This window comes from Bicyclus anynana, chromosome 2, assembly GCF_947172395.1.
Source record: "Bicyclus anynana chromosome 2, ilBicAnyn1.1, whole genome shotgun sequence".
Classification (NCBI taxonomy): domain Eukaryota; kingdom Metazoa; phylum Arthropoda; class Insecta; order Lepidoptera; family Nymphalidae; genus Bicyclus; species Bicyclus anynana.
In genome coordinates, this window is record NC_069084.1 from 646,273 (window position 1) to 668,310 (window position 22,038).

General features: G+C 36.2%; 2 protein-coding genes and 2 non-coding genes across 8 annotated transcripts in view; 2 read left to right on the forward strand and 2 right to left on the reverse strand.

Moving 5' to 3' along the window:
- Nucleotides 1–2,054, forward strand: part of LOC112052001 (uncharacterized) — an 87,005-nt gene extending 84,951 nt beyond the window's left edge. For both annotated transcript variants that reach the window (XM_052888052.1, XM_024090885.2), the window contains one exon: nt 461–2,054. In XM_052888052.1, coding sequence (XP_052744012.1) covers nt 461–468 — 8 coding nt within the window. In that variant the 3' untranslated portion in view covers nt 469–2,054. The remainder of the gene's footprint in view (nt 1–460) is intronic.
- LOC112051999 (probable phytanoyl-CoA dioxygenase) lies at nt 2,009–21,054 on the reverse strand. Of its 4 annotated transcripts, XM_052888077.1 has the most exons (9): nt 14,118–14,135; nt 13,896–14,048; nt 12,439–12,564; nt 11,775–11,886; nt 10,099–10,254; nt 8,679–8,825; nt 6,648–6,785; nt 4,352–4,489; nt 2,009–3,314 (listed from the first exon to the last, which is right to left on the reverse strand). In XM_052888077.1, the coding sequence occupies exons 3-9, from the start codon at nt 12,561–12,563 to the stop codon at nt 3,255–3,257; spliced, it is 876 nt and encodes a 291-aa protein (XP_052744037.1). In that variant the 5' UTR covers nt 12,564; nt 13,896–14,048; nt 14,118–14,135; the 3' UTR covers nt 2,009–3,254. The 4 variants fall into 4 exon arrangements, with proteins under 4 accessions (XP_052744037.1, XP_023946649.2, XP_052744045.1 ...); XM_024090881.2 differs by lacking the exons at nt 13,896–14,048; nt 14,118–14,135 and adding an exon at nt 19,810–21,054; XM_052888085.1 differs by having other exon boundaries at nt 14,012–14,217.
- Nucleotides 7,656–7,848, reverse strand: LOC112052012 (U2 spliceosomal RNA). Its single transcript, XR_002887277.2, has one exon. It is a non-coding gene; the product is annotated as a U2 spliceosomal RNA (small nuclear RNA).
- LOC112052010 (5S ribosomal RNA) lies at nt 8,075–8,193 on the forward strand. The gene has a single exon (XR_002887275.2). It is a non-coding gene; the product is annotated as a 5S ribosomal RNA (ribosomal RNA).
- Nucleotides 21,055–22,038: the final 984 nt, after the last annotated feature.

Here is a 22,038-nt window from a genome sequence, read left to right on the forward strand (position 1 = left end):
AAATAAAACTATTTTAATAAAATTTTATAATGATGTTAAAAATAAATATATTTTTATACAAGTATGACTTTTATTATGTTTTGCAGTTTTAAGTAGTCAGTTATCAAAACAGGTAATTATTGTTTTATTGAGGACAGGGTGTTGTAACTAATATTATTTAATTATTTAAAATATCTAATATTTATGTAAATATTATATGTATTTGTGTTTAATATTTTTCAACACTGTTCCACTAACTTTTAACCATTAAAAATATTTATTTTATTTATTTAATTAAGTAAATATTTTATTTTTATTCATATTCAGAACGAAATGAAAATTTTTCATCTAAAATAAATAAATCTATCATTAAATAAAATTTATACATTATTTCTACTCCTATCTTTGCCATTGTGTATGTGGTGACGGATTTATGTGTGTGTGTGTTATACAAAAGTTTACGTTTTTTATTTTTTTACAGATTTCTGAACGTGAGTTCGACGACAACTGACCTAAGTTACCAATAGACAGACTTACTCGTATCGTACCTACACACATTTTTTGTATTTACTTATAAATCATAAGCTAAGTATTTATATATCTGAACGTAATATAATACACATATTGTAATATTATAATGAAAATGTGTATTAAAAAGAAAAAAATATTAAAAATAGCGAAAGAAATAAGGATATCCTCATCACACGAACGAGTTTATGAATGAGAATACTAATAGTTTTCATAACGAGTCAGATGTACTTAATAAAAGATACTTATATTGAGCAATTGATTTGTGTATGCAATGACATTAAAAGGTAAGAAGATGAAATATATAAATTAAAATATGTGTAGAATGGTTAACAGTGTGTGTTTGATAAAGAATAATTTAGTTTTTATTTTTATATATTATTCATTAATTCTTCACTTTTATTAAAATATCCAAACCAGTTCTAGTCTCACGTCACAGTTTTAATTTAAGTTATTCTTAGCTTCTGCTTCAGTGTTGCCATTTTTACCTGAGTAATACACTACTGGACAATCCTGCGTAGTAAATTTTACCAAATTTAACCAGAAAAATTAAGTAAAAAAGCTTAATATAAGTGATATATGTAAGAGTGATAGTGCAAAAAATATTAAAATTAGCATGTTAAAGATTTTTATAGAACATTTTTTTGAGTAAGCCACAATTGGAAAAAAAACTAATAGACATTTAATATATTTTATCAATGGCAACACTAAAAGAAGTGTAAATATAAGCATTTTTCGCTGTATATTTGCAATAATATATATATTTTTTACTTTTAGAACACACTAATGTTATTGGTGATTTATATATTTTCATTAATTTCTTCCTCAATTTAAGAAATGTCTTAATGTAACATGTAATAGAGTTCTAATTATTAAGATATATAACACCAATCTGTCCATTTTTGTTAAAAATGGTTTAACATTATTCTAATGAGATTTTGTATTTACTGAGATTTATACAAGAATTATTATTAATATTATTTTGTAAATAATAAATATTAATTGTAGATAATTATATATAAATAAGGGTATTTAATTAAAAAAATTATGTTACATAGATAAGGATATTTTAATTATTTTGCAGTACAAGAGAAATGTAATTGTATAATTAAAATCAAATTTGCACAATTTATTCAAAATTAAAGTATTTCTTTGTTATGAGTAATAATTTACATCAAAACAAGTTTACCTTCTATTTATAAGATTTATGGTGCGATTAATATAAGTACTATTTTATGTTTTTCAAATTTTAGTTTGTTTATTAAAATATAATAGAGATAACAGAATCAGAAGCATATATAACTATAGATCGAAATGCAGTAAAACAATATTTTATCTAAAGGAACAATGTATTACTTTTATTGAATTACTAATACTGTAGTAAAAATATTTCTCACGAATGATTACCAATTGTTATAGACAAGACTAGTAATTTAATGATGTAAGTAATTAATTTAAATTCAATTAACAAAGCGAGTATTAATTAATGTAGCGTAAGTGATTACCAAATCTAAGATTATAAATAAATATTTTATATATAAATTTTACGCCATTGGTTTGATTTTTCCTACGAAATCATTACAATTTTTTTAGAAGTCCCTCACATCTTTGTTCACACTATAGAAAAAACAAAATGTCGACCACTAGCGGCACAACCGGTGATATTGCGTTGGAACGAAAGAGCTCGGACGGGGGCAACTCAGTCGCAATTGATATCGATTAAAAAAAAATTAAAGATACACACTTCAGTGAAATTTTTTATTAAATATAACAGGAAAAAATATAAAATATGTGTATAAAAACGCAACCTTTCATATTAGCTTAACTACCCTTATTGTAAAAACATTATATATACTCCGAGGCACAACAATCCGCCCTCTTGAATATGACGCGAGTATATTAAAGTGGGCGGATAATTTTGCCTCGGAGTATATTTTGGTAAGTATAAACATAATCCCACTTTTAATTATAATATTAATATGAGCACTTAATCAACTACTAATATGGAGCAAGAAACTGTATAACAACAGTTGTTGTAGACATTAACAAAATACCACATAGTATGAAACAAAGTCGCTTCCTTTGTCCCTATGTATGCTTAAATCTGTAAAAAAACTACGCAACGGGTTTTGAGGCGGTTTTTTTAAATAGATAGAATGATTCGAAGAGGAATGTTTATATGTATAACTAGCGACCCACCCCGTCTTCGCACTGGTATCACACTAATATTATAAAGGCGAAAGTTTGTGTGTATGTTTGTTCCTCCTTTACGCTGCGGCTACTGAAGCGATTTGGCTGAAATTTGGAATGGAAATAGATTTCACTCTGGATTAAAACATAGGCTACTTTTCATCCCGGAAAAAACCATGTTTCCTGTGGGATTTGTGAAAAACTTAATTCCACGCGGACAAAGTCGCGGACATCCGCTAGATAAATTAATAATAAAAAAACGTAAAAAATAATCTCCATTAACATAAAATTTCAATATAAATAAGTAACATTAAATTTAATAAAAGTAAAAGTGTATAAAAACGTATAAAAATAAAACAAACCAAGTACGTATTATACAAAGCAATTTTTTTCCGAAATATACAATAAAGTGCTTTTGTTACTTATAACAGTTGCACAATTGATTATTATATTCATAACTTAGATAGATAGATTTGGTTTCGATAACTTAATGACTTTTGGAATATGGCCGAATGTAATACATTTGTTTATTTCTCGTAATTATTATTTGTGCAGCTTTATAGTTTGGACTGCAGACCTCTGCTGGGGATGGGCTTACTTTTGTAGCGCCATACATCCTGCGAAAGAAAAGGATATAAAATACTTTCGTACTTAACAAAAAGTATTCCCTCTCAAATAGGCTAGTCGATACTTTTATATAGTGGTCCTTAATTGTTCATTACCGTTCAACTAGATTGAAAAAAAAAACATCATATTGTTTTGAGATTACATGAAAATTTAAATTTTTAAATATTTTTTGACAATACGAGCCAAAACGCTGTCGACCATGATGATCTATATTTGAACTGTTTCATGACGTTACGTTATCAAATCCTTGCCAAACGGTGCATTTAGCAAAATCAAAAGATAACAATTAGTCTGACGTCATCAAGTAACATTGTGACGTCACAAAATGGACATAAACGTTTTTGACGTTTGGAAATCCTTTTAATTATTAAAATTAACATTGTTTATATTAAATTTGATATGAGTCAACTACCCTATTGAGCATAAAGTTTATATGGTCTAATCCCAGTCTCTTTTAAGAACTTGGACCACCAATGAGTCGATTTGTGTGGTGGTAGGTGTCGGCCTTACCTAGTTACCATCCTAACGGCAAAGTCGTACCGCCAAGCGATTTAACGTTTCGGTGTGAAACCGTCATAGTAGTAGAATAAACTCGCACCTCTTGCAAGTAAGTCCGTTTTCATTTAAGACTGCATCGGCACTTAACATCAGGGAGATCGCAGTCAAGAGATAATTATTCGTCATCAACCCATATTCGGCTCACTGCTGAGCTCGAGTCTCCTCTCAGAATGAGAGGGGTTAGGCCAATAGTCCACCACGCTGGCCCAATGCGGATTGGCAGACTTCACACACGCAGAGAATGAATATAATTCTCTGGTATGCAAGTTTCCTCACGATGTTTTTCTTGCACCGTTTGAGACACGTGATATTAAATTTCTTAAAATGCACACAACTGAAAAGTTGGAGGTGCATGCCCTGAACCGGATTCGAACTCACACCCTCCGGAATCGGAGGCAGAGGTCATATCCACTGGGCTATCACTGCTCTAGAAAAGTGTAGGGCCAGCTCTCATGATGATGTGTCTCACTTCGAAGCTGAGCTGGAAGCCCCTCCGGCGGGACTCGGCCTCTATCTCCAGCACGATGGGCTGCTGCACGGAGTCCCGCGCGTCCACGTAGTGGCAGCCCTCGTGCGCGTAGTGCGCGGTCAGCGCCTTGCGGTAGCCCTGCCGTAGAACAATAACACGTTAATCTATATATATAAAAATGAATTGCTGTTCGTTAGTCTCGCTAAAACTCGAGAACGGCTGAACGGATTTATCTTATCTTGGTCTTCAAATGTTCGTGGAGGTATAGGGAAGGTTTAAAAGGTGAGAAAAATTAGAATAATTGCCGGGAAAACCATAAAAACAACCCTTTTCTATTTCCCATACAAACGTTTAAGAGTCAAGGGGTAGGGTAGGGTAGGGGTAGAGTAGTGTAGAGTAGGGATAGAGAAGAAGTGCACATAAGTCAAAGCGAAGCTTGACCGGGTCCACTAGTAAAAAATAAAAAACAAAAAATGAAAATAAATCTGAAAATCAGCTGACAATCAGCTGAAAATCAGCGCCGTGTATTATGCTTGTACGTAGTGCACGGCATATGGTGAGCTGTACACCCTTTCTTTTTAACCGACTCCCAAAAAGGAGGAGGTTCTACGTTCGGCTGTATGTATGTTTTTTTTTTTTTTTTTTTTTTTTTTTTTTTTTTTTTTTTTTTTTTTTTTTTTTTTTTTTTTTATGTATGTCCAGCGATAATTCCGTCATTTATAGGCCGATTTTGATAATTCTTTTTTTGTTTTGAAGGGTTTAATTCCAGGGTGGTCCCATTTTTTTCATGTCAGGATCTGATGATGGCATCCTGGAGAAATCGAGGGGAACTTTCGAAAATTGTAGAGACGGCTAGTGCGTTTGTTAGTGTTTCCATAAGGTATTTTAAACCACTACAATTTTATGAAGGTCTGATGATGGAGGCGAAGGCGAGTGAAGAGTACTCCTCGACGGTTCACAGTAGCTACCTTGCGTTTGGACTTGATAAATTTGTATTGATGAGATCTTTCCACCTAGATGGGTTGTGACTTTATTAGGGGTCTGATGATGAAGACGAAGGACAGTGAAGGAAACTCCTCGACGGTTCACAGTAGCTACCTTGTGTTTGGACTTGATAAATTTGTATTGATGAGAACATTCCACCTAGATGGTTTGTGACTGTATTAGGGGTCTGGTGATGAAGACGAAGGAGAGTGAAGAGAACTCCTCGACGGTTCAAAGTAGCTACCTTGTGTTTGGACTTAATAAATTAGTATTGATGAGAACTTTCCACCTAGATGGGTTGTCACTGTATTAAGGGTCTGGTGATGAAGACGAAGGACAGTTAAGTAGTTAAGTTTTTTTGGACATTCATATTACGAGTGGATATAAAGGGGGAGTGAAATTTTGTAAATGAGTTAAGGTAGTATTCTCAAAATTGGGGTTGTAGGATTTAGGTACTTATCATAAAAAAATAACGTTTCAGCTAATTGCTTATTAATTTTTGTTCACACTCCGTAGGTATGCTAACACTAAAAATGAAAAAATAAAAATTTTAATAAAAAAAATTCAACCGACTTCCAACTAAAAAATTAACCTAAACTAAAAAGCAAAAAATAACATCTTACCTATGTGCTACCTTCTGATCAGTTTGAAGGCGGTGCCAATCCAGTGTTTTAATTAAAGCCGTTTCTGAAACAACTACAGAAATTACGTAATTTAAACGGCTTGAATTGAAACATCACTGGCTTGGCACCGCCTTCAAACTGATCATAAGGTAGCACATAGGTAAGATGTTATTTTTTGCTTTTTAGTTTAGGTTAATTTTTTAGTTGGAAGTCGGTTGAATTTTTTTTATTAAAATTTTTATTAAGGGTTACAGACAGACATGCTGTCATAAGGATAAGGTATTTATTGACTGTCGGTAACTTTTAGATATGAATAAATTTATTTTCTTTCTTTCTTTTCTTTCGTTACCTTATCCACATAATATGTATATGTAAATAAGTAGCTGTTAGAGGGACTAAGACCGTGGATTGAATCCACATTTGGGTGACATTAGAAATCGGAGATAAAGGAGCGACACTCACGGAAATACAGGGAGTATTTCCGTGAGTGTCGCTCCTTTATCTTCGAGTACAGTCTTTTTAGACTTGTTGGAGGATAATGGTCATATTATAAAAATAAATATCATATACAACTTAAAAAAAAACGAAAAACAAGTGTGCTTTAGAGTAGTGATGAACTACTGAAGTAAAACTTCTTGGGCTCTCTCTCACTCGATTACACTTTTCGTAATGCTTGCTTGTCTGCTGACCTTGGTGGTGTTGGGCCCGGAGCCGTGCACTATCAGCGGGTGGAAGAGCACGGTGTCTCCCGGACTCATCTCCAGCTGCGCGCGGGGCTCCTCCGACACCGCCGGCTCCAGGATGCCGTGGTACAACTTGTTCGAGTCCTGGGAACAATAGTATGCAATGTTCACTTTCTAGAGCCACTCATAAATATGTAGTACTTGCTTGCTTGGTACTACTCGTATTTTGATATTTAAGTGGTCCTAATTGATTTATCATCCCTGACAGCCTAATTTGTATAACTACTAAATACATATATGTACATCGATTACTCGGAGAGGCCCCAAGTGGTCTCATATTTATCAAATCAGGATCTAATGATGGAAACCTGGAGAAATCGAGGGGAACTTTCAAAAATTAAATGGATGACTAGTGTGTTCATAATTTTTTTCGGTTTTTAAAGCACTATAATGTCATGAAGGTTTGGAATCGATCTGATGATGGCGCCAAAATACAGACGAGAAAACTTCTCAACGATTGTGTTTCAACCTTGTGTTTAATTAATTTGTATTGATGAGAATTTTCCATCAAGATGTGTTGTAATTGTCATTAGGGGTTTGGTGATAAAGACCAACGTCAATTAAGGGAACTTCTTTACGGTTTACAGTAGCTACCTTGTGTTTGGGCTTGATTAATTTGTATTGATGAGAACTTTCCTCCTAGATGGGTTATGACTGTCATGAGTGGTCTGGTGATGAAGACGAAGGACAGTTAAGGACAGTTAACTCCTCGTTACAAGCGCCTTCAAAACGTGGGTACGTTTTGAAGGCGGTTGCAACGAGCTAAACTAAAAAGCGAAAAATAACATAATAACATTATTATATTCTACATGCTGATCAGTTTGAATTTGAACTGAAAACGGTGCTACTGCTAATCCGTATTAATTCAAACCACGAAAATTGAAAATTGAAATGTGGTTCGATCACAAATGGCTCAAAATACGACACCGGCTCATAGGCAGGTTAATAAGGGTACTTCTGTGGGCCGATCCCGGCGGCACTGCAATGTCAGGCCGACCCGTGACGGGAGTGGAGCGAGCCCCGAACATCCCGTCGGTTTACAAAAATCAGTTTAATATACTGGTCCCGCAGTGCGGGAACTTTCAGATATTAAGCTGAAAAGAACAGATACTACACTTTGATCTTAGCCAAAAGGCCGAGAAGCGATACCGCCAGCGCGCGCTGCCGCGGACGTCGTGCGGCCGGCGCGCATCTCCCCAGCGCGACGTAGAGCAGCGCGCGCCCGGAGCGGCGACATCTGGCGGACGGTGTGCACACTGCGTCGTGGCTACGTGTCGTACTATTGTTGCGCACGGGTGCTCCACGTGTTAGTTCCACATTGGTAGAAGCGCTATTAACAACTTGTACTTAACAAGCTTTTCACACAATTTGTCGCCAACGTCCATACCATGTTGAATACACCGGTTCTCGTCCGATCACCGAAGTTAAGCAACATCGGGCGCGGTCAGTACTTGGATGGGTGACCGCCTGGGAACACCGCGTGATGTTGGCATTTTGATGCTTTATTTTAATTTAACAAACTTCAAAAAAAAATAACCTCTTTTTTTTTAATTGTGTGCTTTTATTTCATGAGTCTCATATTAACACTTTTACTGCAAACAACTCTGCTTTGTATATGCCAGCGCTCCTAAGCCGTGGGGATTGCGGAATTTTGATGCTATTTTTCGGTATTCTACAAACATACTTTGGTGTGTACACAGTTTCTGTCCCGATGTCATCGCCATTCTTAGATCAAGTACAAATGGTTCTTCATTTCACAGATGCAAACTATTGTATGGAATCTTTCCCGAAGTCTGTTTCCTGATTCTTACAACCTGACAAGACAAGTGTAAATAGGCATTTTCAGCAGTACCTACTCGAATATCGAATAATAGAATTCACCATTAACTGTTCCTCCAGTTAGCAATGCAACAATCACATCACTAAAGCTAAGTGCTTTCTGTCAATCTTGTATATAAATACAAAAAATCAACTTACAGGCAAATTTCCATGTGGATAGATGAAGTTTCGCTTATGCGAGCCGGGTATGACGTACAGACAGCCATTTTCCACTGTGACGTCATCTATAGCGGTCCACGCAGCGGTGATTTTCTCAGCCGGACGGAACGGAAAGTAGTACAGGTCCTGGAATTATGAAAATAAATAATAAATTAAGTGCAGGAATTAATACATAATCGGAGGTAAGAAGTAAAATCATGAAAAATATTTAGTTTCCAAGGACACGCCGCAATGCATTAGTTAATTGGTCGCTACGAGGATAATTTTCATTAGTAAAGATTCGATGAGGCAGACGAAATTGCAAACTTTAGGAGCGTCGCATGTTTGTTGAGTTTTATACCTCATATTCTAATGTATTCAGGAATTGCACAATCTGCACTCATAAGATCATACTTCACATCAGAACACCTGCTAATATAGATTATTCAAATCGTAACCGGTGACATTGCTACGTGGCTCCCATACAGAAGCAAAACATTTTCCTACTATATTTCTTACTAGCGGACGCCCGCGACTTCGTCTGCGTGAAACCCTACTACTACGCCTACCCCTACCCTACCCTATCCCAACTTACCACTACCCTACCCCTATGGTAGGGACCATGCGACGGCGACGGAAGCTTAAAAAATGGAGTAACTTCTCCCGTTTTCCCTTCACTGCTCTGCTCCTATTGACGGTAGCGTAATGAAAAGTATACTTTAACCTGCTCAGGTATATGAAGAATAATTGTACCAAATTTTGTTAAAATCCGTAGAGTACCTAGTATTAAAGTATAGCAATACTGTAACAAAATAATAGTTGGTACAATGTTAATTGTCTTTGATCCTCTATGTCTATTGTTAAGTATCATGTATGTTGGCACAATTGATTTCCGTAATTAAAGTGATATACGCAGTGAAAGAACGTTTTATTCTAATACCTAGTTTTTGTTTCTATAACGAACATACCACGCGACGGAAGCTTAAAAATTGAGTAACTTCTCCCGTTTTCTCAACATTTCCCTTCACTGCTCTGCTCCTATTGATCGTAGCGTGATGAAAAGTATACTATAACCTGCCCAGGAGTATGAAGAATAATTGTACCAAGTTTCGTTAAAATCCCTCGAGTAGTTTTTGTTTCTATAAATAACATACAGACAGACAGACAGACAGACAGACAAAAATTTTACCGATTGCATTTTTGGCATCAGTATCGGCCACTAATCACCCCCTGATAGTTATTTTTGAAATATATTTCATGTACAGAATTAACCTCTCTACAGATTTATTATAAGTACTTATAGATAAGAATTGTTAAAGCGACTACCACGGATGGACAAGGCATTTTGCCGGACGAATAGTGATGAGCACGTTATTGCCGGGCATGCCGTTGCCGTTGCATATAGGAGTAGCTCACATACCTGATGCGGCGGGTGGCGCACGCTGCCGGGCGGCTTGTTGATGAGCATGCTGTTGATGACGCGCATGGGCTCGCCGATCAGCTGCGCCAGCACGTGCAGCAGGCGCGGGTGCTCCGTGTATGTCGCGAACACGTCGTCGAAGTGGATCTCGGATATCTGGATTTAGAACATTGAAATAGCCATTACTCTAGACTAGAGCATCGCTAGCATCTGGACCTTTGCTCTAGGCGACTTGCCCCCTCTTGTCGTAAAGGCGATATACATTCACTCGAAATAAACGAGTATGCTGTAGACTACACGACTTCTTTAAAAAAAATAAAAAATTTTGAAGTTGGTTAAAAATAAAGAACCAAGCGACATCTATGAACATCAGGCATAACTACATTATAACAGGTAAAAGAGTACAAAGCTTTCTAAGAGCGCCATCTACTGATAGTTTAAAATAACAAACACTGTTTCAATAGATGGCAGCACATTATTATTACTATAAACGGATTCATCAACTTAATTTTCAATTAAAGCGTCCGAAGTTGTACCTAATTCAAAAATATTGGTAACTGATGACTTAGTTCTACTTCGAAATTCAATTGTGATAATTCTATTGACTTTATACAATCACCTACCTACCTACCTACCTACCTTATATTATACTAGCGGACGCCCGCGACTTCATCCGCGTGAAACCCTACGCCTGAGTATCCTATGTTCGTCTCCTGGTTCTAAACTACCTACCTGTCCCCCAAACTTTCAGCAAAATCGGTTCAGCCGTACTTGAGTTATAAAATAGTGTAACTTACACTTTCATTTATATACATACTCGTAGATATACTATAGTATCAGGGGTCGAAGAATTAGGGTGGCCTCTCTCGTCCAACTAAAAGTTGTAAGTGAGCGGGGTCTCTTAAAAGGATTTATAATTTATATTGATTCTAACAGTGATTGCACAACTTGAGTATATTTTGCATGACAATGAGGAAACAAAGGTAGCTACTTGTTAAGACTAAGATACAATTTGCGTAATAGCGCATAATTAGGTATATAGCACTAGCGGACGCCCGCGACTTCGTCCGCGTGAATCTCGATGTAAAATTTCAACGAAAAAAGCTATTGGTGACAAATATATAATCTGCTTATCTATACTAATATTATAAAGAGGTAAAGTTTGTAAGTTTGTCACATTTTTTAAATGGGGTAATCTTCGGAGCTACTGGTCCGATTTTAAAATTCTTTCACCAGTAGAATGCTACATTATCGGGGAGTGCTATAGGCTATGTTACTTCGTCCGCTCTTAGATCTCCTTAATCCGCACCTCTTGCAAAATCCATTCTTAGCGAACGTCTACTAACTGTAAATTACCTCCCTGCCAAATTTCATCTTTGTATTTCCAGTGGATTTTTAGATTTCGTGATGAATACAAATCTAATATATAAATCTAATAGCATGACTAGCAGATGCCCGCGTATTTTCCGTTCCTGTGTGATTACTGGGATAAAATACAGCCACACAGAAATAAGGTGGTAATCATTTGTAAAGGAATTTTCAAAATAGGTTCAGTAGATCCAGAGATTTCCCCTACAAATTCACAAACTTTATCTCTTTATATTATTAGTAGGTATAGAAGTATAGATATGTATTGATAATAATTTCTTTATAGTGTAATTACAGTTATTTATTACCTTATTGATAAGGTCTTCGCCCTTTGCCCCTTGAGCTGCGAGGCTCGGCTCTTTCACTATAGTCATACCCCCCCTGTCCACCACGCCTTTGCAAATCTTTATGAACCTTTGCCTGAAAATGAAAATTTTTGGGTTTGAAGCTTCGGTGGAGTATAATATGCCCCTAACTTGAAAATGACTCCACTCTAAACAAGAAGCGTAAATGAAGCAAAACCTCACAAACATTCATCATTATCAACCCATATTCGGCTCACTGCTGAGCTCGAGTCTCAGAATGAGAGAGGTCAGGCCAATTAGTTAGCTGGCCCAATGCAGACTGCCAGATTTCACATACACAGAGAATTAAGAAAACTCTCTGGTATGCAGGTTTCTGAAAAGTTGGAGGTGCATGTACCGCACCGGATTTAAACCCACACCCTCCGGAAACAGAGGCAGAGGTCATATCCTCTGAGCTATCACGGCTCACACAAACTTTACTTTATTAATATTAGTACAAATAGATGCTTGTAGATTTTATATAAGGTACCTATGTTTTGAATGAGTAAAGTACTGAGCCAACTTATATTTCTGCTTTTCTGACAACTCAGACAGGGTCATGTAGGTATAATATAACAATAGGAAAAAGGTGGAAATACAAATAGCAGATTTGAACAATTGAACTCACTTGCATCCATACAAACATGTAAAATCAATGAGTTTCTTAATAACCAGATATCCATTGTCTTCATAGAATCGCCTTTGGTCTGCAGACAAGTTGTATGTGTCCACCATTTCTGATCCCAGCTCCATACTGAAATACTTAGTGAGATGTAGTTATCTAGAGTGTTTTTCAGATAGCATTGGTACAGTGACAGTTGCCTATATGACATTCATAATACATACTATTATTGTGAATCACAACAAACTTTCAAAAGTGAAAAGAACTGTCACCCGCACCATCCTACATGAAACAAACTGTATGAAGTTATGTTTCAAATTGGTTGAGAAGCTTTCGAGTTGAATTGTAACAAAAAAAAAATTAAATTTTACTTCTATAAAATATTAGTTTAGATAATATGTCTGAGATAATATAATTAAATGTTGGAACAAACAAATTTTTATTGACCTACTCTCACTTACTCTATCTTTTATAAAGTAAAAAAGTGTCTAAATACATAACACGGGACAAAATATTAGGACAAAAAGCATAACAACAATAATAATATAATAATAATCTTTATTTCAGATACTAAAATCCATAAAATTATTAAATTACATGCAATTGATTAAATTTTAATAGCATACATGTTGAAAAATATCTTGGCTGAATGCCACAGATGGACAGAAACTATGCTGCACATAGAAATATATAATTAAAGCAATTACGACCTGCAGGGTGTTGCTTAGTTAGAGATGTTGGTTTCCTACTCAAGATAATATGAACCAATGCTGTTTGTATGTCAACTATCACCAAAAAAATTCACTGTTCATTGCATATAAAATACTTTATTAGGTCTATAACTTGTTAACCTTGTTAGTATAATTGTTAGCCTATGTTGTTGTATATCACAAGTTCCTGGGTTTGAGTCCTGGGTCAGGCTAAGATATTCTTAGTGTTTCTATCTTCTAAAAACCTTTCAGTTAAATTCTCAGCTCAGTGTTGGGAACAGTAGAGTTACACCCTGTGCCTCCAAGAGCACTGCTATTGGACCTGGTTATTATTATTAACACCAAATAAATTTTAATGAAATTAACATCATCACTGTATACCCACCAACCCATATTGGAGCAGTGTGGTGGGTCTAAGCTTGCTCCATGTACTTTATGGACTTATGGAGCTAGGCCTGGCCCTGTAGTAGGCTATCAAAACAGGCTGATATAAAGTATATGGTTGTTCAACATTTATCTAGTCAAGATAAAAGCGAAATAAATAAACCCTTGAACCAAGACAGAAGTCATAAACTTATTTATTACCTGATATTTAATTATTGATAACTAGATAAGTAATAACTGACTAATTTGCAAAAGCTTATAAAGAAAAATATATTATTAAGCCAATTAGATGAGAAATAATTATCTTTAGTATTAACCTAATCAATAATAATTATTGATTAAGTAAAAAATAATATTTAATATCCATACCTTAAATTAATCAATACACTACCACTATGTGTTGTATTTAAGTTTATTATATAAGTGTAGTATTGTAGTTACTCTTCTGTATCTAAAAGTCCTCAACGAAGCAAACCTTGTCTGACCTGTTGATTGTTGTTTACAAGACTGCAAGCCTGCACACTGCACACAACACAAACAGATTAATAGATACTACGTCACATCACAATCACAGATTAATATTATGCTCACAATACTTAATTATACAATTACAATACAGTGAGCATTGAGCAGAATACGAACAGACAATTTTTTTAATAACAATTTTTTTAATTTTAGTAGTGGAATGCCTTGTTATTTGTCTTGGTACACTGACAGTGACAGACAACAGCTGACTCTGACATTGTTTACACTGACAGTGACATTTCTGACATTTTCTCTAATCTTTCCTTTAGAGAAAATGCAAAAGTATCTCACCGTACAGCCATTTGTGACTTAAAGTTCTAAAAGTGGAGTTTTAAATACCAGCATTGGATTTTTATCTTTTAATACAGACATTCGTGAATAATATAGAATAGTACATCCTTACTTGTATCTAAAACTGTGACTTTATACATAGTTTTACAAAAGGAGTTTTTATGAAAATAATAAAATATTGGGATTTATGAAGGTATTGGTTAGTTTAAGTAATATCATTAAAAATACTGTATTATATAATTATTATACCAATGTAATTAGGCACACACCGAGCAATCAATAATCAATTCAAAGCTAAAGAGGTACTTACAAGAAGATGGGTCCAATCAAGATGACGGGTACCTTAGTCATGAGCTGATTCTTGTAACGCGGTACGAACCACGAACCAAATTGAAATTCGAAGGCTCGCGCGGCCGCTTCCGACAGCGTGGAATCCGCTATTTTATTTGATGTCAGAAATAACAAACTTGGAGTAAGATAGTGTAAGTTCGGTTTGCTTACAAGTAGACGGGTCCATTCAAGATGACATTCAGTAACCGTCGTAGAGTGTAACGGAACCTACACTCACCGCCTCTCAACCCCTCTCTCAACGCGTGCTGCGAGCGGCCGCGCACGCCGCCGCGTCGCAGTTTGTATCATAGATGATACTGGGTTCGTGCCGGGTTGCAAGAATCAGCTCATGACTAAGGACCCCGTATGGGTTTGAAACTATTCGGGCACACTCCGACTTTGTATAATCCGGATTTAGAAAGGTTAATGGAACTACAACTGCACTAACAGCAGTCACGGACGATATCCTATCAGCGTCAGATAAGGGAGAAGGTACCGCTCTGGTACTACTGGATTTCTCTAGGGCCTTTGACTGTATAGCTCATACAGTAACTCATGTTAGCTAAGTTGCAGTAATAAGGGGCCGACCCAAATAATTGTACTTGGTTCTGATCTTTCCTGAGAAATAGAAAACAATTTGTGACTATTGATAACCATAGCAAAAGTCCAGAAGTGTCACAGGTGAACAATGTTCCGCGTGGTATACCGCAAGGCTCTAGTCTAAGCCCGTTGCTCTTTATAATTTACACTGCTTAGCATAGAATCTTGCAAGACACATCTTTATGCCGACGATACACAGATACTTTCACTTCGATCCCAAAACAACCAAAGAAGCGATAAGTTAAATGAGATTTGAAATCCATAGCGATATGGGCTTAAAACAACTCTCTGGTCCTTAATGCGAAAAAAATTAAATACTTGGTAGTAAGCACCAGAAGGCAAGTATAATTGGAAGAAATCCGGACTTGTCTATAAATGGGGAAGTGATTAAGCTTGTAGCCGTAGCAAAAACAAAAATTTGAGTAGTCACGGGACGCCTGGCAGATGTGAAACATTTCACTCTCTAAATTATCAAGGTCAGACATTTTGTTTTCAAGTAAAACACAGGTTATGTGTACCTACAGTAGTAAACAAAACTGTATACACTACGGAGTATACACAATAGGTATCCGAGGTCAGTGTAGCGAGAGAGATGGCTTAGCGCCAGATCGAGTGGGAGAGAATCGCACAGTCGATTGCGCATGGCGACGCGTCGCCACACCGTACACATTATGTAACCACGATGAACGTTAAATTTTCATTTTAAAACTGTTTCTGTTCATTACTAGATGTAAATAATGGACACGCGAGGGTAGCGCGAGGTTGTGTCTAGTCAGTTGTTGCGGAGCAAACTGAAAATCAGTGCTGTGCACTGAGTTTGCGGCCAGTTGCATGTTGCTAGGCGAATACTAATTAGTTTTTTTATTATTCTTTTATTTTTATTTTATTATTATAATGTGTCTTTTTAGTATTGTAGTTTTTTTTTTTAGTTTTTATTAAAATTAAAATGAATTTTTATTATTGTTATCTCGTGAGCTGTAGCATTATTTCATAATAAATTATTATAAAGTATAATACTTACGATACTTAATATTCTACTAATAGTTTGGTGTGGCTTTCATACAATATTGATGATCTGTCTGGCGGAGTTGGCAGAGCTGGTGCTGTGGTCACAGAACACTAATAATCTGTGGTCCTCAATAGATTATAATATATCACATAGACCTACTAATGTTATAAAGAGGTAAAGAATGTGGTATAGGTAATCTCTGGATCTACTAAACAGATTTTGAAAATTCTTTTATTGCTAGAAAGCTATTTGTTTGTATTGCCACAGGCTATATTTTATCTCTGTATTTTCATGGGATCGACCGTGTGGCATCGGCCAGTAATTTATAAGTTGGCCTAGGTCTGGTGGTAGGCAAAGACGTAGGTACCTACCTACAAGCGATTTGCACCGATGCCAACCGAACCAAAGCAATGAGAAACCGTCAGAGGTATGGGTACTCACTTACATCTATACTAATATTATAAAGAGGTAAAGTTTGTAAGTTTGAAAGTTTGTCACATTTTTTAAATGGGGTAATCTTCGGAACTACTGGTCCGATTTTAAAAATTCTTTCACCAGTAGAATGCTACATTATCGGGGAGTGCTATCTATACTTAATATTATAAAGAGGTAAAGTTTGTAAGTTTGAAAGTTTGTCACATTTTTTAAATGGGGTAATCTTCGGAACTACTGGTCCGATTTTAAAAATTCTTTCACCAGTAGAATGCTACATTATCGGGGAGTGCTATAGGCTATATTTTATATTGGTATCATATATATTAGCCGAGTTATCACAGTTTTTGTCATACAGGTCGGACTAAAAACCTTTTAAACAGACTTATTCGCATATCCAAACCATTGTGTAAAATTGAAATTAATGTATAGAGACTTTATGTATCTTTAAAAGTTCTACAAAAAAGTCCGCGACGCCATATATCTATCTATCTATACTAATATTATAAAGAGGTAAAGTTTGTAAGTTTGTAAGTTTGTCACATTTTTTAAATGGGGTAATCTTCGGAACTACTGGTCCGATTTTAAAAATTCTTTCACCAGTAGAATGCTACATTATCGGGGAGTGCTATAGGCTATATTTTATATTGGTATCATATATATTAGCCGAGTTATCACAGTTTTTGTCATACAGGTCGGACTAAAAACCTTTTAAACAGACTTATTCGCATATCCAAACCATTGTGTAAAATTGAAATTAATGTATAGAGACTTTATGTATCTTTAAAAGTTCTACAAAAAAGTCCGCGACGCCATATATCTATCTTCTATATATTAGCAGATATAGGACCTTTTGTGTTTTAAAAATTAATTATTTTATATACTTAGGTTTACGTCATTATTTGACTTACTAAACTTTAATCCTTATCAAAATAAATTATTTAATAATCACAAGGATATTATGGAGATAAGATTTGCCCTTTACAGTATGTTAATTACTTAAATAGTTTCGGAGATAATACAAAATTTCTAAAAGACGCAGAAATTCCGCTATACGACGCCCGGCGCTTTCATTTACGTAGTTCCCGTTTCCGTGTGAATATGGGGATCAAACATAGCCTATGACTCTCGCAAATAACGTAGCTTTCTATTGGTAAAACAATTTTCCAAATCGGTCCAGTAGATCCAGAGATTACCTCCTACAACCACACGAACTTTACCTCTTTATATTATTAGCATAGAAGTCTCTATTTCTCTTGGTCATACCACAACTCTCGAAGGACTGGACCGATTTTGCTAAGGGTAGGAGTAAGATAGAGAAGTTACAGGGTAGGGTAGGGTACGGGTAGGGAAGCGTAGGGGTAGTGTAGGGGTAGGGTAGGTTTAGGGCCGGGTTTAGGGTAGTGGTAGGGTAGGGGTAGAGGTAGGGTAGTGGTAGGGTAGAGGTACGGGTAGAATAGGGAAGTGGTAGGGTAGGGGTAGGATCGGCGTGAGATAGGGGTACGGGTGGGATAGGGGTAGGAAAGGGATAGGCTACGGGGAGGGTAGAGGTAGGATGGGGGTAGGGTAGGGGTAGGTTTGGGTTAGGGTAGGGGTAGGGTGGGGGTAGGGGTAGGGTAGGGTAGGGGTAGGGTAGGGGTAGGGTAGATGTAGGGGTTGGGTAGGGTAGGGTTGGGGTAGTGGTAGGGTAGGGGTAGGGTAGGGTAGGGGTAGTAGTAAAGTTGACATCGAAATTTACGCGGACGAAGTCGCGGGCGTCCGCTAGTATTGTATATTCTGTGATATGGGTCGAATAAACTTAGAAAGAAAGAAAAGTTTATTCAGAATACACATCATACAAAGAGAGAAAAAAAAAAACAATAAATTAAATACATTGCAACTTGCATGATGTGATCCTAAAAGGGTCACCACTCAGCATATTGCAGTGTCCGTAAGGATACCGCGCTGATCTTCCGTGGAGCCATTAAGGTGACGTTTGGACGGTATCGAGACGTGCGGAGCGCCTCTAACAAACATCGACAAATATTAAAAGAAGACAGATACGTAAATTAAATACAAAAATATTACTAGTAGAAACAAGTGGTAAAAATAAGCCAATTATAAATAATACCTTGTACCTCTTCCATGTCAACCTTCTTCCATTTAAAAGACTGCATCTTAAAGTGAGGTCAAGGTTAAAGTCAAGGACTATCTTGTTATTGAATAAAAAAAGTATGATTATTATTTCTCATGAATTAGCCAGGAGTTGGAAATGGGTAAACGTGTTCAGATTCAAGCCTTATATCTTTATGGTCAGACATAGGCCTCTTGCATGGACTTCCAAACAAAACGGTCTTGAGCCGCCAGCATCCAGCGGCTCCCTGCGACCCGCTTGATGTCTTCGGTCCATAATTAATCCGGTCCGGTCCGGTAATTTCATTTAGTCACAAAGTATACAACGAAAGTTATTAAAACAAATACTACCCAAATGTTGCCTAAATTGTCGAGTTGTGTTCAGAAAGTGTAAAGACGATACATGTACCTAAGTAAACATAATATTGTGCATCTGTACGCTCAGTGGAATAGATAGTTAAATTAGAATTACTTTTTGCGATGATTTTTTAGACACGTAACATATAAATATTTTATAAATATATATAAACATATAAATACTAACTGACGCCGCGCGCTTTCACCCGCGTGGTACTCGTTCCCGTAAGAATATGAGGATAATACACAGCCTATAGACTTCCTCGATAAATGGGCTATCTAACACTGAAATAATTTTTCAAATCGGACCAGTAGGTTCTGTGATTAGCGCGTTCAATCAATCAAACAAACAAACAAACTCTTCAGCTTTATAATATTAGTATAGATTATAATATTAAATCTTTGATCTATCATCTGATAATTATGATGATGACTTATCTCACAACATTCCAATGAGTGTGCGTTTATTTGTGTTAGTATTGTACTGAATTATTCGTTAATGACTAAGTACTTTCAAAATGGCATCGAGTATGTATCTGGCTTGGGCAATATCTGATCTGCAGGAGGAGCAAGAGGGATGGAAGAAAACAATCAAAGATGAATTAAAGAAGAAAATTTATTCAAAACTCGCTCGGCTTAGAATATGCACCAACAAATAATGGGACATCTACCTTCTTATCTACAATCATGAACAGGAATGGTTTGTTAGCGTTGAACACGGTGGGGCTACTTCTGAATGAAAACTCCTCTTCGGTGACTGCAGCAGCGACCGTGCCTTCCTCGGTCACCTCTATGTCAGCCTTTTGGATAAAATTAGAAACGTACACTTCGTATTTGGATAGTTTCGTAAAATCGGCTTTACTGCTATCGAACATTGTCTTCAGACCCATATCTTCCAATAACTCTCCTAAGTTATCCAGATCTGAGGTAATCTTAAATCTAGGAAGATTGACTTCCATGCTAGTGGGTCCGTATTCATCGAATAAAAGTTGTATAGATTTCAAACTTACAGTTTTAAGTTTTTCTATAACTGTATACACGGAAACGTCTCGATTCGGCAGAATCACCAACATCGAGTACCTGTTACCGCTTCCGTATGGAAGTTCCAACACATCGGCGCTTATTTTATCTATATTTCTATAGTTTAACTTCTTTGTAATAAACATTGAATTTGTTTGTCCGATTTGTGCACCTCTCTCATTGTAGAATGCTGCGACTTGCGTATTTTCTCGAGGAAACGGAAACTTCCACGCGCCTTTGAAAAATATGGCGTCAATCATGATAAATAATACATTTTCTAGATCTCCTGGCGAGACGATTTCGTCTATGACGTCGTGTGTAGCTCTGCTCACGTAGTCGTTGACTCTCTGGGCCGCAGCTTCGGCATTGTCGAATGACAGACTTTCAAATTCAGTGGCGACTACTGATTTGATTCGCCTTTTGAAAGATTTTAGGATCGGCGTCCTATCGTCGACGAATATGGCAGAGCTTTTCTCGACGATCACATCGGTTTCATTATTTTCGGAGACGGAGTTAGCGAGTTCCAAGTATTTATAGTTGAAACACTTACGTGGATGTAGTTTGAGAACTTCTTTGAATTCTGCGAGCGTCGTGCCGGCGGCGCCCAGTGAGGTGACCGTCAACAGCGACCATGTCGACAACGTGGAGGTCACGAAGTGGATATCTTTCTCCTGAGCGAGCCTGGTCAGCAGTTCCAAAGAGAATTCGTACACTGATCTTTGAAACCGTTTCTCTGCTCTCTCCACCGTGCATTGGGTGAATATTTGCGGAATAATTGCACAAATAAAAATGATAAACATAAATTTCGCCATGCCGTTCGTTTTAAATGAATAAGCTCCGACAACTGATAGTTTGTAAAAGTTGAATTTGAGGCGACGTTATCAGCTGGACTTACTGCGGCGATAAACTAAAGGTTAGAGTTGTATTCTATTTTGAAACATCGGAGTCATAAACAGGCAAAAAACCCATTAGGGAAAATTATTTTTTTTAATTTAATAAACCTCAATAGCTCCACGGCAAAAGCGCCGGAGATCATGGGTTCGATCCCCGCCTGGACATATTGTCGCACACATTCCTGACACAATATTTTCCGACTAATTGCAGAGGAATGTGAATATTAGTCATATTTACAAGATTCGGCAAATCTATACTTAATATTATAAAGAGGAAAATTTTGTATGTTTGTTTGTTTGTAATGAATAGGCTTAAAAACTACTGGACCGATTTTAAAAATTCTTTCACCATTCGAAAGCTACATTTTACACAAGTAATATAGGCTTAATTTTATTTTGGAAAAAAATAGGGTTCTGTAAGATATTTGGGTTTTTCGGACACAAGGTGTAAAACATCAACCAGAAAAGTTACTTATTTTGCGTACGCTGCCTAAATTATAAAAGATAGAACCATAAAATGTTCTAATTAAATGTAGATCTTATACATATCTACAAAAAAGTCCGGGACACACTATACCTATCTATGTCGAGTGAGCACAACAACCTTTTTTTATTAAAAATCTTGATTTTTTTTGGACATAAGTATAGTCTCAGTAGATAAAATTTGGTCTTTGAATTATTAATAATGGACGTTTGGTTTTGAAGTTATGGCGAAATTAAAATATTACGATTTTTGCTGCACGTTAAAGATCTGATTACTATTAATAAAAAAATATAATGTTTTATAGGGGTAGGGCAGGAGTAGGGCAGGGGTTGGGTAGGGTAGGGGTACTTAATATTAAAACTATCTACTTAGGTATATTGACTACCTTAACCTATTATATAAACTACATAATATAAAAATGAAAAATGATATATAGTACTAAATATCTGAAGATATTGG